The 17,731-nt window shown below is 46.7% G+C and overlaps 2 protein-coding genes across 12 annotated transcripts in view; both read left to right on the top strand.

Moving 5' to 3' along the window:
* The window catches only part of LOC130255407 (UDP-glucuronosyltransferase 1A1-like), a 38,191-nt gene that overhangs the window by 14,982 nt on the left and 5,478 nt on the right, over positions 1 to 17,731 (top strand). The window contains exons 1-3 of one of the 11 annotated variants that reach the window (XM_056496052.1): positions 5,747 to 6,058; positions 8,773 to 8,786; positions 14,242 to 14,782. The exons of 2 other annotated variants lie outside the window; for them this stretch is intronic. In XM_056496052.1, coding sequence (XP_056352027.1) covers positions 5,747 to 6,058; positions 8,773 to 8,786; positions 14,242 to 14,782 — 867 coding nt within the window. Of the gene's footprint in view, positions 1 to 914; positions 1,865 to 3,306; positions 4,247 to 5,673; positions 6,614 to 8,513; positions 10,360 to 12,152; positions 12,159 to 13,633; positions 14,783 to 15,525; positions 17,073 to 17,731 lie in introns of those variants that run through there. 8 more of the 11 variants (XM_056496051.1, XM_056496053.1, XM_056496043.1 and 5 more) reach the window with 8 other exon arrangements.
* Positions 7,494 to 8,411, top strand: LOC130255417 (UDP-glucuronosyltransferase 1A1-like). The gene has a single exon (XM_056496064.1). The coding sequence runs from the start codon at positions 7,494 to 7,496 to the stop codon at positions 8,394 to 8,396; it is 903 nt and encodes a 300-aa protein (XP_056352039.1). The 3' UTR covers positions 8,397 to 8,411.

Consider the following 17,731-nt stretch of genomic DNA (forward strand, 5'->3'; position numbering starts at 1 on the left):
GATTTGACACATCCAGCACAGTTTGACTGACATTGAGGGTTTGGGTGCAGCCTTGGTGATGATGCCAAGCTTTGGCTTGCCTGGGCTCTTGGCAAGAGCCTTGTGCAGTGTTCCTCCTGGAGAGTCACCTCTGCTGCTCCAGGGGGGAGCCTGAAGACTTGGATGAGTTCTTTTGGTGCCCTGGCTTTCTCTTCAGTCCTGCTCCTTAGGATTGGTTTGCTGCTGGGTGGGATCACAATGCCCAATATGTGGCAATTCCACCCATCTCTAAGTGTGGAGGAGACAATGACACCTTACAGACATCCCTGTGCACACTGAGGTTGGCAACATGAGCATTCACACAACTCTACCACTGCTGGACACCATTGGTGCTTTGTCAGTGACATAAAGAAGCCAGAATTAGGCCCTGAACTGTTCTGTGGAAAGACTCACTCATAGAGGGCACATAAATGTTTGCTCAGAATCTTGGCATCATCCCTCCATCTCTTCTGTCTTCTTATTCTATAAACCATCTTAAAGAGCTGTTCCACAACTGCTGTGGACTCTTGGTCACCCAGACATGAGTGTTCCATGAGAGCAGGAGAGGGGACAGGCCATACCTGGGGGGAAGGAGAAGCCTCTGCTGGGCTGAATGGAGATGTGCATGTCATACATCCCCTACATGTGACATATCTCCCACATGTGCAGAAGTCCAGCCAGAGGAAATTGAATCCAAAGTGCAGTCCCAACAGCAACCTCTGCCTCCCTCTAAGGGTACTCTGGACTATTCTTCTGATAGAGACAGGTAGACTTATCTGCTGGTTCTATTTACTTGGCAGGAATTCCATGCCTGTTATGCAGCCTTTTATCATATCAGGGATTACACATTTACCACCCAGCACATTAAATAAGGATCCAAATTTAGGCAGTGGCACAGATCATTTGAAGGTGTGGAGTGGACGCCAGTGCTGCTGTGCTGCTGTGGGTTTCCTTCCCTGAAGGCACTCGCCTGATCTGTGCAGGAATGGCCCCAGGGCTCAGTGCATCTCCATCAGTTGCAGTCCTGCTCCTGTCCCTGCTGGGTCTGGCTGCTGCTGGGAAGCTCCTGGTGGTGCACGTGGACGGGAGCCCCTGGTTCAGTGTGCAGGAAGTGCTGGAGGTGCTGAAGCAGAAGGGGCACGAGGTGGTCGTGGTGGCCCCTGAAGTCTCCCTGCACATCAAGCCATCCAAGAACTTTGTGATGAAAATGTACTCAGTTCCCTACACAAAGGAAGAGTTTGAGAAAAATTTGAAGGCGTATTTTCATGTTGTATTTGAAGAAGGATCTTTTATTGAAAGATTTTTTAAAGTATTTGAAAGTACAAAGAGGGTCACAAATTTTGGGGTCTCCAACTGTGAACATCTCTTAAAAAGCAAAGAGCTCATGAGGTACCTTGAGGAAACCAAGTTTGATGCTGTCCTTACAGACCCTTTCCTACCCTGTGGCGCAATCCTTGCTGAGCGTCTTTCACTTCCTGCCATATTTTTCTACCGATTAGTCCCGTGTGAGTTAGAATTTGCAGCCACTCAGTGTCCGAGTCCTCCTTCCTATGTGCCCAGGGCATTTTCAGACAATGCAGACCACATGACCTTTTTCCAGCGAGTGAAGAATCTGCTCTATGACATCCCAGATATTTTTCTCTGTGGTTTTACTGTTAATCCCTACTCAAAACTGGCTTCCGAGGTCCTGCAGCGGGAGGTGACTGTGCTGGATCTCTTACGGAAGGGCTCTCTTTGGCTCTTCAGGTTAGATTTTGTGCTCGACTATCCAAGACCCTTGATGCCAAACATCATTCCAATTGGAGGACTAAACTGTGCTCAGAAGAAGCACAAGGAGCTGCCTCAGGTGGGTCTGGTTTAAATCCATGCCTTGATTGATTTCTGTCTTCAGGAGGATGGAATTCTGTGTTGTGATAGGAATCTAGTTCCCATTTCCGGTGAGTGAGGTGCATGCTCATGAAAGGAACTGGTTTTTTCTCATTTTTTTCATGACTTTCCATTTCCTGTGTAGGAAGCATGTTGTTCTGTCATTTAAGGGGTTCTCTGTTATAAGGAAACACCAGGATCTTCTAATGACCCTGTACTGAGGATCTGTGATGGCATGCTGATTCTGCAAGCCAAATGGGATTGTGAGAATTTGTGGATAGTAGGACAAAGTTTTGGATTTGTATAATGATTGGTTCCAATGGGATCTCCCAGAAGATCCTAAAAACATTTTGCTGGTTCCAAAGCCCATCCCTGATGCCTGGAGCAGCTCTGATGTGACTCATCCAGCACAGCTGGACTGGCGCTCAGTGTTTGGGTGCAGCCTTGTGCGTGCACCACTCGCTCCAATGCGCCGTGTGCTTGGGTTCCTTGGGCTGCTGACAAGAGCCCTGTGCAGTGTTCCTCCTGGAGAGCCTCGTCTGCTGCTCCACTGGTGAGCCTGGGAAGTTGGGTGAGGTCTCTTGGTACTCTGGCTTTCTGTTCACTCATTTTCCTTATTATTTCTGTGGTGTAAGGTGGGATCACAAAGCCCAATGTGTGACAATTCCACCCATCCCCAAGTGTGGAGGTGACTGTGACAGCTTACAGACATCTCCATGTACACTGGGATTGGCCATGTGAGCATTCACACAACTCCACCACTGCTAAGACAGCATTGGTGCTTTGTCAGGGACAAAAACAAAGCCAAAATTAGGCTCTGAATTGTTCTCTGGAAAGTCCCTCACAAAAGTGCTCATAAATCTCTGCTCAAACCTCCCAGCTCACAAAGCCAACCCTTGCATGCCCTGAGGCAGGTGTGGGGCACTGGATGTGTTTCCTTCTTGATGTGAGTCACATGTCCTGTAACATGTGAAACCTGGCATCATCCTTCCATCTTCTGTGTCTTCTTAATCTGGAAACTGTCCTAAAAGAGCTGTTCAATGGCTTCCATGGGGCCTGGGTCTCCTAGAGATGAGTTTTGCAAGAGAGAGGGTGAGGGGACATGCCTTGCCTGGAGGGAAGGAGAATCTCTGCTGGGCTGAATGGTGATGTGCATGTGACACATCCCCTACATGTGACACATCTCCATAACATGCAGAGGGTCCAGTCGGAGGAAAGGAATCCAAAGTGCAGTCCCAGTGCACCCTCTGCCTCCCTCTAAGGGTACTCTGGACTGTTCTGATAGAGACAGGAGGAGTTATTTGTTGATTCTATGGACTTGGCAGGAATTCCATACTTGTTATACAGCCTTTTATCACATCAGGGATTACACATTTACCAACCAGCACATTAAATAAGGAATCAAATTCAGGCAGTGGCACAGATCATTTGAAGGTGTGGAGGGGACACCGGTGCTGCTGTGCTGCTGTGGGTTTCCTTCCCTGGAGGCACTCACATGATCCGTGCAGGAATGGCCTCAGGGCTCAGTGCTTCTCCACCACTTGTGGTTCTGCTCCTATCCCTGCTGGGTCTGGCTGCTGCTGGGAAGCTCCTGGTGGTGCCAGTGGACGGGAGCCACTGGCTCAGCATGCGGGAGGTGGTGGACATGCTCCAGCAGAAGGGACATGAAGTGGTTGTTGTGGCACCTGAAGTCTCTTTGCACATCAAGCCATCCAAGAACTTTGTGTTAAAAACGGTTTCGGGTCCCTACACAAATGAAGAATTCGAGAAAGATTTCAAGGCATTTGTACATACTTTTTTTGAAGAAGGACCTTTTTTTGAAAGATTTCTAAAAATGTATGAAGTTATGAAAAAATTTGGTAATCTGTCAGCTCTTTGGTGTGAACAGGTCCTGCAAAACAAAGAGCTCATCAGGTACCTTGAGGAGAGCAAGTTTGATGCCCTTCTTACTGACCCTGTAATACCTTGTGGAGTGATCCTGGCAGAGCATCTTTCACTCCCTTCTGTGTATTTCTTACGAGGAATCCCGTGCGGTTTAGATTTTGAAGCCACTCAGTGTCCCAATCCTCCTTCCTATGTGCCCAGGGCTTTCTCTCAACTTACAGACCGGATGACCTTTTTCCAACGGGTGAAGAACCTTCTCTTTGACACCCAAAATCTTTTCCTCTGTGATTTTGCCTTTGACCCATTCTCAAAACTGGCTTCCGAGTTCCTGCAGCGGGAAGTGACTGTGCAGGATCTCTTACGGAAGGCCTCTGTTTGGCTCCTGAGGTTGGAATTTGTGCTCGACTATCCAAGACCCTTGATGCCCAACATCATTCCAATTGGAGGATTAAACTGTGCTCACAAGGAGCTGCCTCAGGTGGGTCTGGTTTAAATCCATGCCTTGATTGAATTCTGTTTTCAGGAGGGTGGAATTCTGTGTTGTGATAGGAATCTAGTTCCCATTTCTGGTGAGCAAGGGGAATCCTCATGAAAGTAACTGTTTTTCTCTCATTTTTTCCTGATTTTACACATCCTGTGAAGGGAGCTGTTTGTTCTTTCTTTCAAGGGGTTCTTTATTATAAGGAAACAACAGGGTCATCAAGTGAGAGTGTACTAAGGATCTGTGATGGGACATAAATTCTGTAAGCCAAAAGGATTCTGAGAATTTCTACATAGTAGGATAAAGTTTTGGATTTGTATAATGATTGGTTCCAATGGGATCTCCCAGAAGATCCTAAAAACATTTTGCTGGTTCCAAAGCCCATCCCTGATGCCTGGAGCAGCTCTGATGTGACTCATCCAGCACAGCTGGACTGGCGCTCAGTGTTTGGGTGCAGCCTTGTGCGTGCACCACTCGCTCCAATGCGCCGTGTGCTTGGGTTCCTTGGGCTGCTGACAAGAGCCCTGTGCAGTGTTCCTCCTGGAGAGCCTCGTCTGCTGCTCCACTGGTGAGCCTGGGAAGTTGGGTGAGGTCTCTTGGTACTCTGGCTTTCTGTTCACTCATTTTCCTTATTATTTCTGTGGTGTAAGGTGGATTCACAAAGCCCAATGTGTGACAATTCCACCCATCCCCAAGTGTGGAGGTGGCTGTGACAGCTTACAGACATCTCCATGTACACTGGGATTGGCCATGTGAGCATTCACACAACTCCACCACTGCTAAGACAGCATTGGTGCTTTGTCAGGGACAAAAACAAAGCCAAAATTAGGCTCTGAATTGTTCTCTGGAAAGTCCCTCACAAAAGTGCTCATAAATCTCTGCTCAAACCTCCCAGCTCACAAAGCCAACCCTTGCATGCCCTGAGGCAGGTCTTGGGCACTGGATGTGTTTCCTTCTTGATGTGAGTCACATGTCCTGTAACATGTGAAACATGGCATCATCCTTCCATCTTCTGTGTCTTCTTAGTCATGAAACTGTCCTAAAAGAGCTGTTCAATGGCTTCCATGGGGCCTGGGTCTCCTAGAGATGAGTTTTGCAAGAGAGAGGGAGAGGGGACATGCCTTGCCTGGAGGGAAGGAGAATCTCTGCTGGGCTGAATGGTGATGTGCATGTGACACATCCCCTACATGTGACACATCTCCATAACATGCAGAGGAAAGGAATCCAAAGTGCAGTCCCAGTGCACCCTCTGCCTCCCTCTAAGGGTACTCTGGACTGTTCTGATAGAGACAGGACGAGTTATCTGTTGATTCTATGGACTTGGCAGGAATTTCATACTTGTTATACAGCCTTTTATCACATCAGGGATTACACATTTACCAACCAGCACATTAAATAAGGAATCAAATTCAGGCAGTGGCACAGATCATTTGAAGGTGTGGAGGGGACACCGGTGCTGCTGTGCTGCTGTGGGTTTCCTTCCCTGGAGGCACTCACATGATCCGTGCAGGAATGGCCTCAGGGCTCAGTGCTTCTCCACCACTTGTGGTTCTGCTCCTGTCCCTGCTGGGTCTGGCTGCTGCTGGGAAGCTCCTGGTGGTGCCAGTGGACGGGAGCCACTGGCTCAGCATGCGGGAGGTGGTGGACATGCTCCAGCAGAAGGGACATGAGGTGGTTGTGGTGGCACCTGAAGTGACTATGCACATCAAGCCATCCAAGAACTTTGTGATGAAAATGTACTCAGTGCCCTACACAAAGGAAGAGATGGAGAAAAATTTCAATATGTTTCTACATACTTCATTTGAAGAGGCATCTTTTTTTGAACGATTTCTTAAAATATATGAAGCTATGAAAGAATTTGGTAATATGTCAGCTGTTGCCTGTGAACAGCTCCTGCAAAACAAAGAGCTCATCAGGTACCTTGAGGAGAGCAAGTTTGATGCCCTTCTTACTGACCCTGTAATACCTTGTGGAGTGATCCTGGCAGAGCATCTTTCACTCCCTTCTGTGTATTTCTTACGAGGAATCCCGTGCGGTTTAGATTTTGAAGCCACTCAGTGTCCCAATCCTCCTTCCTATGTGCCCAGGGCTTTCTCTCAACTTACAGACCGGATGACCTTTTTCCAGCGGGTGAAGAACCTTCTCTTTGACACCCAAAATCTTTTCCTCTGTGATTTTGCCTTTGACCCATTCTCAAAACTGGCTTCCGAGTTCCTGCAGCGGGAAGTGACTGTGCAGGATCTCTTACGGAAGGGCTCTGTTTGGCTCCTGAGGTTGGAATTTGTGCTCGACTATCCAAGACCCTTGATGCCCAATATCATTCCAATTGGCGGAGTAAACTGTGCTCACAAGGAGCTGCCTCAGGTGGGTAACATTTAGTTTTTAATTTGTGCTGTGATAGATGTCTGTGTTTGGCCAGCTTGAATCATGTGTTTTGGTTGAGGATCTAGTTACCCTTACTTGTGGTTGGATGAATGCACATGAAATTTTCTCTCCTCTTCCATATGTAGACAGCTGTGCTCTACCTTCTCACCAATCAAGCTGGGCTCTACATTTGCTGTTTCCATTTCATGTGTTCAGAGCCATTTTCTGTATCTTTGTGTGACTTGGTGCTCTCTTACTGAGTTATGAACAAGTCTGTGGGACTGTCCAAGCATTGCAATCAGGTGTAATCCCTAATTAGAAAATTGTTGTAGATGGGTCTGGTATTTACTGAGAAATGCACCTGAGGCTTCTGCCCTTGTTGCATCACTACATCTTTCTTCACCGGTGAATTTTTCTGCTTCTTCACCTGGGTATTTCCAAAGCTGGAATCTGGAAGAATGTGGCAGGTTGGGGGCTCCCATACTGAAAAGCAGCCTTTCAGTCTGGAGGCAGATCTAGGAAAATTTTGTCTTGGTGATGGCTATGTGAGGTATAACAGCAAGTTTCACAGATCTCAAGGGGTTACAGTGGCCTGGCAGGTAGTGTTCAAAGGTTCAGAGGTGAAAGAGCTGACAAAGTTCTTGTTAAAGAACACAAGGCTTATCTGGTGCATCCCCCCACGTTCATCAGCTGCCTGAACTCTGATGCTGGTTATGCAGCCTTTTATCACATTAGTGATTACAAATTAACTACACAGCAAATAAAGCAGGGATACAAGGCTTGGCTGGGCACAGATTGCTTGAAAGTAGGGAGCAGCGCCGCTGCTGCGGTGCTGCTGTGGGTTTCCTTCCCTGGAAGCACTCATCTGATCCCTGCAGGAATGGCCCCAGGGCTCAGTGCTTCTCCACCACTTGTGGTTCTGCTCCTGTCCCTGCTGGGTCTGGCTGCTGCTGGGAAGCTCCTGGTGGTGCCAGTGGATGGGAGCCACTGGCTCAGCATGCGGGAGGTGTTGGACATGCTCCAGCAGAAGGGACATGAAGTGGTTGTCGTGGCACCTGAAGTCTCCTTGCAGATCAAACCATCCAAGAACTTTGTGATGAAAAAGTATCCAGTGCCTTTCACAAAGGCAGAGATGGATGAAGTTTTTAAAGGGTCAATAATGGATTTATTTGAAGAAGGATCTTTTCTGGAAAGAGTTATTAGGCAGTATCACCACGCAAAGAAGACTTCTGCTCTGTTCCTGGCTACCTGTACCCACTTAATTCACAACAAGGAGCTCATCAGGTACCTTGAGGAGAGTAAGTTCGACGCCCTCCTCACAGACCCTGTCCTGCCATGTGGGGCAATCCTGGCTGAGCATCTTTCTCTGCCTTCCGTGTATTTCCTGCAGCAAGTCCCCTGTGGTTTGGAATTTCAGGCCACCCAGTGTCCCAACCCCCCTTCCTACGTACCCAGAGTATTTACAGACCTTACAGACCACATGACCTTTCTCCAGCGGGTGAAGAACCTGCTCTATGACATCCCCAATTTTTTCCTCTGCGATGTTGTCTTCCAACCTTATGCAGAACTGGCTTCAGAATTCCTCAAGCGGGAGGTGACTGTGCCAGATCTCCTGCGCCAAGCTTCCATTTGGCTCATGAAGCTGGACTTTGTCTTGCACTTCCCAAAACCCTTGATGCCCAACATGGTTTTGATTAGTGGTGTAAATTGTGCTTACAAGAAGCTAAATCAGGTGGGTCACACTCTGTTTTCTCTTGTTCTCACAGCCTTTGGAAATCTCTAGGAAGCTGAAACACAGCTTTTGTTAGAAAGGTGGATTTCAAACTGCTCGTGCTTTTCAGAGAGGTGCTGGTTCTGGTATCTGTGAAGGATTATCAGAGTAGAAAGATGGAGAAAATGTTGTTTATGGAATTAGCTCTGAGAGACTCCCCATTGGTCCTGTGCCGCCTCCTCCAGGCCACCTTTGCATTGGAATGTGTTCCTCAGAGCCTCTTCCATCAAGGCTGTTGCTCTGGTACAATCTGGCTGATTTCCTGTACAATTCTTTCTTCCTTTTTTCCTTTAATGAAGGAATTTCAATGCTTTGAATTGTCATATGCTCATGAAATATTGACATCTGGAAGGACATTTGAGGTCACTCTGAAAAACTCCTGTCAAAGTATGTTCAAAGCATGTTAGGTCAGGATGTTTCTTTCTCTGTCTTCTCCAGTTTTAAGTGTCGCTATAGTCTCTCAGTTTTGGTACCTTCCACACTTTTGTGTGACTTGGTGCTCTCTTAGTGAGTGATGAATGAGTCTGTGGGGTTGTCCAAGCATTGCAATCAGGTGTAATCCCTAATTAGAAAATTGTTGTAGATGGGTCTGGTATTTACTGAGAAATGCACCTGAGGCTTCTGCCCTTGTTGCATCACTACATCTTTCTTCACCGGTGAATTTTTCTGCTTCTTCACCTGGGTATTTCCAAAGCTGGAATTTGGAAGAACGCGTCAGGTTGGAGGCTCTCAGTTTGAGAAGCAGCCTTTCAGTCTGAAGGCAGATCTAGGAAAATTTTGTCTTGGTGATGGCTGTGTGCAGTCTATCAGCAAATTCCAGGAGTCTCAAGGGGCTACAGTGATTTGGCAGGTGGTGCTCAAAGGTGAAAGAGCTGACAAAGTTCTTGTTAAAGAACACAAGGCTTATCTGGTGCATCCCCCCACGTTCATCAGCTGCCTGAACTCTGATGCCGGATATGCAGCCTTTTATCACATTAGTGATTACAAATTAACTACACAGCAAATAAAGCAGGGATACAAGGCTTGGCTGGGCACAGATTGCTTGAAGGTGTGGAGCAGTGTCGGTGCTGCAGTGCTGTCGCGGGTTTCCTTCCCTGGGAGCACTCACCTGATCCCTGCAGGAATGGCCCCAGGGCTCAGTGCTTCTCCACCACTTGTGGTTCTGCTCCTGTCCCTGCTGGGTCTGGCTGCTGCTGGGAAGCTCCTGGTGGTGCCAGTGGATGGGAGCCACTGGCTCAGCATGCGGGAGGTGTTGGACATTCTCCAGCAGAAGGGACATGAGGTGGTTGTGGTGGCACCTGAAGTGACTATGCACATCAAGCCATCCAAGAACTTTGTGATGAAAAGTTATCCAGTGCCTTTCACAAAGGAAGAGCTGGATGAAGTTGTCCAAGGATTAATAAAGGATGTATTTGAAGAAGGATCTTTTCTGGAAAGGGTTATTAGACTTTATCAACGGGCAAAACAAAACTCTGCTCTGTTCCTGGCCACCTGCACCCACTTACTCCACAACAAGGAGCTCATCAGGTACCTTGAGGAGAGCAAGTTTGATGCTGTCTTCACAGACCCTTTCCTACCCTGTGGGGCAATCCTGGCTGAGCATCTTTCCCTGCCTTCCGTGTATTTCCTGCAGCAAATGCCATGTCGTTTGGAATTCCAGGCCACCCAGTGTCCCAACCCCCCTTCCTACGTCCCCAGAGCATTTACAGACCTTACAGACCACATGACCTTTCTCCAGCGGGTGAAGAACCTGCTCTATGACATCCCCAATTTTTTCCTCTGCGATGTTGTCTTCCAACCTTATGCAGAACTGGCTTCAGAATTCCTCAAGCGGGAGGTGACTGTGCCAGATCTCCTGCGCCAAGCTTCCATTTGGCTCATGAAGCTGGACTTTGTCTTCCACTTTCCAAGACCCTTGATGCCCAACATGGTTTTGATTAGTGGTGTAAATTGTGCTTACAAGAAGCTAAATCAGGTGGGTCACACTCTGTTTTCTCTTGTTGTTCTCACAGCCTTTGGAAATCTCTGGGAAGCTGAAACACATCTTTTGTTAGAAAGGTGGATTTCAAACTGCTCATGCTTTTCAGAGAGGTGCTGGTTCTGGTATCTGTGAAGGATTATCAGAGTAGAAAGATGGAGAAAATGTTGTTTATGGAATTAGCTCTGGGAGACCGCCCGTTGTCCTTTGCCCGTTTGCTCCAAGGCAGCTTTGGCTTTGGAGTAGGCTGTTGATGTGGTGCAGGACACACTTTGACTTTAGGAGGTCTTTATTTACCTTCTGGTTGATCACCTCTACAATTCTGTCTTTTTTGTTGTTGTTGTTGTTGTTAGTTTTTTGTTTCTTGTTTCCCTAAAGAAGGATTCTCTGTAGTTTGAATTATCATAGACTCATAAAATATTTTCATCTGGAAGGTCATTAGAGGCGTCTCTGCGAACCTCCTGTCAGAAATGTCCAGTTTGGTTGGGTTGTTCCTTTCTCTTGCCAAATCTTAAGTATCTCCTACAGTGAGATACCTTATTATATCCAAGTAATTCCCTTATCCAGTTCAAATTTTCCATGTTGCAGTTTGTGATTGTTGCCTCTTGTCCTGTCACTGTCAATCTCATATTTTTCTTTAACTTTTAATCATCTCCTGCAGTCAAGATGTAGTGTGCCTGTCCTGTGGCATGGGATTATCCCATTCCAGAGGCAAAACTTTGCATTTGCCTTTGTCTACCTTCTTGAGGCTTTTATAGGCTCATTTTTCCAGCTTGTATATCCCAGGCCACTGATGCTCCTTAGTTAATTTTTCATAGCATCTAAAAACTAAAGTATAAGTTACTGTATTCTTCTAAAATGAATTTTGGATTTATGTCAACCTTTTTTTAATGTGTTTTCAAATGGATTTTGTGGTTTGCAGAGTATCCTCATAGATTCTATTTTTAATAATAACTATTCCTGTTGGATTTTTCAGATATTTGCTTTGCAAAATGCTGAGATAAGGCTGATATTTCAGAAAAAGCCCAGTCTCACACAGTAAAACCAGAGGATTTTTAAGAGGATTCAAACTTGGCACTCAGACTAGAAAAGCAGAGATGGAATAAAGTGCACAATATTCCTATGAAAAGAACTATGGAAGGTGTCTGTAAAATCTGGAAAATCATTGCTAAAGGCACAAGAGGAACTGATAGTTTCTCCCAATATTTATCCTATGACTAACACTGTAATGCAGTAACCTTAGAGTAAACAAAGGGAGGTGTTTTTTCACACCATGCCCAAAAAAACCCAAAGCAGCCTCTCAAGAGACACAGATTTTCTTTTTTGTAGACAAACTCTCTGAATTTAAAAGGGACTTAGGGGGTTAATAAGAGGCACAGGCTGCCTGCCAGGATTTGTAGGCTTACAGGAGAGATAATCATGGACTCCCTTAGCTCGGATATTTGCTGTACTGTTTCCAGATTACGACCTTGGCACTCAGTTCTGTACTTTTGTTTGACTTTATCCTGCTATCTCACCTTTGGAATGGGCTGGACTTGTGGACTTAAGTCTCTGCACTCGTAAACACGTGAAGGGTGTTCATGTGTTGCTCAAAATCCAGTGTCATAACTTCTATGAACTTTTCTGAACTTTTTCTTTTTTTTTTTTTTTTAACTTTCCTGAGCTTGGCCTCAAGGGTTTGGGTTGAGGGTTTTGGTTTTTTTACCTCTTTAATGTTGTTTTATGGGGTTTTGTATTAGTGTCTCACCATTGATACACATTTGGCTGAAATGTTAGCAGAACTTAACTAGGTGGGAGTGATTATGTACCAAGTATGATATTTGAGAGGCCTTTTTACAGGGTAAGAGTGTTTCTGCAACTCTGAGTTTACTACCTGAGTATGTACTGCCACCTTAAGGCTTGTTTAATTCTGCTTCACCTCATTATCTGAGATATTTTTACCACAGAAATGTGGAGATGCAGCCCTAGCAGGTGGAAATCCTTTCCCTACACCTCCTGAAGGTTTTGGTCTTTCAATGCTACCCCACTGCCAGCTAGAGCCATAGCTCTGCTTCACCAGCTGCAGAATGGGGCTGCATCAAATCATGGAACTGCTAAGGTTGGAAAAGCTCTCTAAAATCAGAGTCCAACCATTAATCTGCACTGCCAGATCTACGACTAAACTGAATCCCCAAGTGCCAGATTCACATGTTTTTTGAAAGCTTCCAGGGATGGGTACTTCAACATTGCTCTGGACAGCCCCTTCCAGTGCTTGACAACCCTTTCCATGAAGAATTCTTTCCTAATATCCAATATAAACCTCCCTGCTGATGTCTGAAATTCCTTCCTATTTAGTGCATTTTCCATAAACATTACAGTCCTTCTTGCTGGCTTTTAAGAACCCTTTTTCTTTAACTGGCCACATGGAAGACTCCCTCTCCAAATAAACATTTTAGGATACAATCTTGAAATAACATTTAGGATTAGCCTTGGAGTGTATTTATCACACTCAGGTCCCTTTGGCAAAGGTAGCCATTTCATGGATGAGATTTCCTATCCTTCCTATCTGCTCCAAGAGAACTCTTCCAGGCCTGGAGAAACTGCTGAGGGTTCACTCTGCTCAGGAGTGCTTCACTGGGGGGGCGGGTCTAAAAGAATCTGTCTTCTCCAGCCAGTTCTTGTCCAGGTACCATTCCCATATCTTGTACCGCTTTTGTAAACTTGCAAACTTTTGGCATCCAGCTTTTCCCTCTCCATGTGGATTATGCCTTAATGGCAGGTGAGATCTGCTTGGCCAGGCCCTTCTGTCCACAAGTGTGGATTTCCACATACCACAGCCAAGCCTTCTGAAATTTGGGAAAGGGATTGTTATTAAGAACTTCCAAGCCCATTTGTCCTGTAGCCTCTCACCCTGAACTCTCATAGCCCCTCTTGAGCAAGAGCCACATATTCTGCTGCATCATTGCTTTTCAAAAAGATGTTTAGCCTCGAGCCACTCACCTATGAACTCTGATGGCCTCTCTTGAGTACAAACTGTGCTTTCTGCTGTATCACTGTATTGCTAAAAAGGTGAAAGGTGGTTGGTTAATGTGTTACCCAAACGTAGGTGACTCTGCTGCTCTTTGTGCCAGCTCCTGATTGCCATGGAGAGCATTCTTTGAACTCCAGCCACCTTCCTGAGCAAAGGTTGGGGGCTTAGGTCTTGTGTGTCAAGAGTGTAACACAATTCTTGTGATAAAAGCTCTGTGGAGTGGCCATAAATTCGATTCCCAGCTTGAATCTGGCCCAGGATAGTTGAATGCCCAGTAGTGAGTCACTTGAAACAACCCTGACAAAGCAAAACCCCTCCACAAACAGCTGCTTTTTCTACTGATTGTTCTCAATGATTTGAGATAACTTAATTGCATAAAAAAGCATAGGTGCCTTGATAGCATCTTAATCAAGGCTTTTATCAGTAACAAAGCTCCAATAACCTGTATCATTTTGTGGAGATAAACATTTAAAGTCCACCCCTATATAAATGAGGTACAAGGAGATTTTTCTTCATATGCTGCTGAGCAACGTAAGGAGGAGCAGCTCTTTCTTTTCCTGCCCCATGACAGTTATGTGGAGGCACCAGGTACATTCTGGGCTTGTGCTTTTCCTTGCTTTCTGGAGTCTGGCAAATGGTGGGAAGCTCTTGGTAGTGCCTCAGGATGGAAGTCACTGGCTGAGCATGCGCATGGTCCTGGAGAAACTCTGGGAGAAGGGACATGAAATCGTGGCTGTGGTTCCCGATGCTGCCTTGTTCTTGAAAAGCTCCCAGTCCTTCACCATCAAAACATATTCAGTGCCTTACAGCCAGGAGTTTGTGGACAAATCCTACCAGGACCTGGGGGAAAAGAGCTTTGAGACCCTAAGGCTCTCAGTTTTACTCAGCAACATCTCAGAGCTGACCAACATGTTCTCTTCTGCTTGTCGGCATCTCTTATCTGACAAAGAACTCATGAAGTACCTCCAGGACAGCAAATTTGATGCCATCATGATGGATCCTGTGCTGCCCTGCGGGCCAATTCTGGCTGAGTATCTCTCCCTCCCTTCTGTATACTTCATGCGTGGCCTTCCCTGTACCTTAGACTACAAAGCCACACAGGCTCCCAGCCCTGCATCCTACGTGCCCAGGACTTTCTCATCCGCTTCTGACCACATGACATTCCCAGAGCGCGTGAAGAATTTCCTGATTGGGCTCTCAGAGCCTTTGCTTTGTGACCTGTTTTATTTGAAATACAAGAGCTTGGCCTCCGAGTTCCTGCAGAGGGATGTAACGATGCAGGAGCTGTTCAGCCAAGCATCAGTTTGGCTGATGAGATACGACTTTGTTTTTGAGTATCCGCGCCCCATCATGCCCAACATGGTCTATATTGGAGGCATCAACTGTCACCAAAAGCAGCCACTCTCAAAGGTCTGTCATTGCTTACCCTGAGGGTGGTGTTGGTGCTTGGTCAAGATGTGCTTTTTTAAAGTGTTTCCTGTAATGGTATTTGTGCTTGAGGCAGGGTGTGATCAAATCCCAGGATGGCATGGGAGTGGGAATCAGGCTTTAAGAGGATACCACAAGGCTTACTGAAGGGTTTTTCTCCAGAAGAGCTTAGGTCGAGTTGTCACCATCACTCATGACATGTTCTGTATCCAGGTAAATGACAAAACAATTCTAGGTCAGAGGATTTAATATCTGTAAGGGATGGGAAATACTGGTTAATTGCAGGAGACTTGATTGGACAAAAATTGGAAATACAGAATTAACTCTGTGGATATACCCAGACACTTTTGCTGTGCCACTGAACATGAAGCTAGGTGAAGCACAGAACATCAAGGGAGGGGGTCAGGCTGGGTTTTAGGAAATGGTTCTTCCCCCAGAGGGTGCTGGGCACTGCCCAGGCTCCCCAGGGAATGGGCACAGCCCCAAGGCTGCCAGAGCTCCAGGAGTGTTTGGACAGCACTGCAGGGATGCACAGGGTGGGATTGTTGGGGTGTCTGTGCAGGACCAGGGGTTGGATCAATGGTCCTTGTGGGTCAGGAAAATTCTAGCAGGATATTCCATGATTCCATGTGCACTAACGGCCCAAAACCAGGGGTGTGCAAAGATGGCAGAGAGAGCTCTGTTGCCTCTGGATTTTTGCAGCAGCAATGCAAGAGAGCAAATAAGAGGATGGTAGGGAAAGGAAGCCTTCGGGATTGTAACTACTGTCCCTTGTTCAGATTTGCTGTGCAAATAGTGCAGATATCCCTGGTTTATTCTGCTTTCAGACCATTGTGGTGCTGCAACAGCAGGAGTTATCGCTCAGCTTACAACACGTTTACTACTGTAAACTCAGGGCTTTCACTTTGATAACTGCTGTGATAGAGCAACAAATCTGGAGATAGATCTTTACAACCCACTCTGTATCAAACCTCTGCCAATCTTTGCTTCTTGGTTATGCTCGGGGGCACAAAGCAATCCAAAGGTCAGATTTGTGCCGAGTTCCATGTCCAATCAGCGCTGTGGACTCAAGGCAGGGGGTTGATCATTAACTGGTGTGAGTGACATAGTGATTGCTGGGTCAGTCCCATTCATGGCTCTCATTCAGTCTCAGCTCCACAGGCTGTTGGTCACTCCTCCCTCCTGGTGTCAATCCAAAGATTCAACTTCACCCCACAGCACCCAGTCACTGAAAGCCTTCCCTGCGCACAGATAATAAACCCAGTATTTACCCACAGTTAAAAATTACCCCAATTTCTCCCTGTTAAAAATTAAAAACCCACCTTAGTTAAAATTCAAGTGGGAAGCACCCCGTGATTCATTCCTTGTCCCCAGCCGCAGTTTCACCGCCGTTTAAAACTTCGCTAGCAGCACCGGGGAAATGGTTTCTCCTAAACCAGGATTTCTTTCTCTTGCCTCTTGGGCTGTATTTTTCCTGCTGCTGTGGACCTCTAGTGAAGGTGGGAAGCTCTTGGTCATACCCATCGATGGCAGCCACTGGCTCAGCATGCGCCCAGTCGTGGAGAAGCTCCGGGACAAGGGACACGAAATAGTGGTGGTTGCGCCGGAGATAAATTTGCGGATCAACTCATCCCCACTTTACACCTTGAAAACCTACCCTGTGTCCTACACCAAGGAGTTTGTGGAGGCAGAGTTTAAACAGATGGGCCACAGGAGTTTCACACCTCAGCCCTTCTTGGAAAAACTCTCCAAAATAGCCAATTTTACAAGCATGTTCTTGGATTCCTGCAAGCGTCTGCTGTCTGACAAAGAGTTGATCCAATACCTCGAGGGAAGCAAATTTGATGCCGTCTTTATGGACCCCTTCTTCCCATGTGGGCAGATATTGGCAGAACATCTGTCCCTGCCCTCTGTGTACTTCCTGCGGGGGCTGCCGTGCAGCCTGGAATTCCAGGCCACCATGTGTCCCAGCCCTCCTTCCTACGTCCCGCGGTTCTTCACGCGCTCCACGGACCGCATGTCCTTCCGGCAGCGCCTGGGCAACCTCCTGGCCACCCTGGGCAGCTCCCTGGCCTGCTCTGTCCTTTATTCCCCCTATGATCCCTTGATCCGGGAGTTCCTGCAGCGGGAGGTGACCGTGCCTGAGCTGTTCAGCCACGCCTCTGTTTGGCTCATGAAATACGACTTTGTCTTTGAGTACCCCAGGCCCCTCATGCCCAACATGGTCTTGGTTGGAGGCATAGGCTGCACTCGGGAAAACAAACTATCCCAGGTTAGTTTCCGATTTTCCCCGAGTTTAGCTGTGTGTGCGCTGTGAGCTCTCTCCAGGAGATGGAGCTCCAAGGCTGGCATAAAGGATGCCAGGTAAAAGAGGCCGGGAATGCATTTTGCACCACTGCATCCCTTGAGCAATGAGGGAAAAGTTACTTTGTGGGACATCTCTGCATTCCCATCAAATTTGCATCAAAAAAAGAGGGAAAAAAACCCCAAATTTTGTGCAAAATACTCTGCACTGGAACTGTATTTTGCTTTGACTGTGGCAAAATTCCTCAGAATGGGATATGTCCCACTTTCCATTAAGAAATCCTCCAAATACTCTTCTTTTTCTATGAGTCTCCTCTGCAGATATTATGTAGAAGTATGAGCAGGTGCTGTTTAAAACCACTACTAAAATAATCTGCATATCCCCAAAGCAGGGCTGCAAAGAGCTTCCTCATGGTAGGAGAGCTTCTGAGCAGAAAGTTGGACCTTGGAACTCAAAAACATCTGAAAAACAAAGTAGAACTGAGGTCCCCACAGAATATAAATATGATTAAATATGCTTCGAGACAGCCACAAAAATATGGAAAAGAGCATAAACTGACAGTCAGTCTCTGTTGTCCCTGCCCATGGCAGGGAATGAGACTATCTTTAAAGTCCCTTCCAACCCAA

This window comes from Oenanthe melanoleuca, chromosome 7 (genome assembly GCF_029582105.1).
Source record: "Oenanthe melanoleuca isolate GR-GAL-2019-014 chromosome 7, OMel1.0, whole genome shotgun sequence".
Lineage (NCBI taxonomy): Eukaryota > Metazoa > Chordata > Aves > Passeriformes > Muscicapidae > Oenanthe > Oenanthe melanoleuca.

What these genes read in the sequence shown, in the direction of transcription:
- LOC130255417 (XM_056496064.1), top strand. Translation starts at nt 7,494, where the DNA reads ATGGCCCCAGGGCTCAGTGCTTCTCCACCACTTGTGGTTCTGCTCCTG.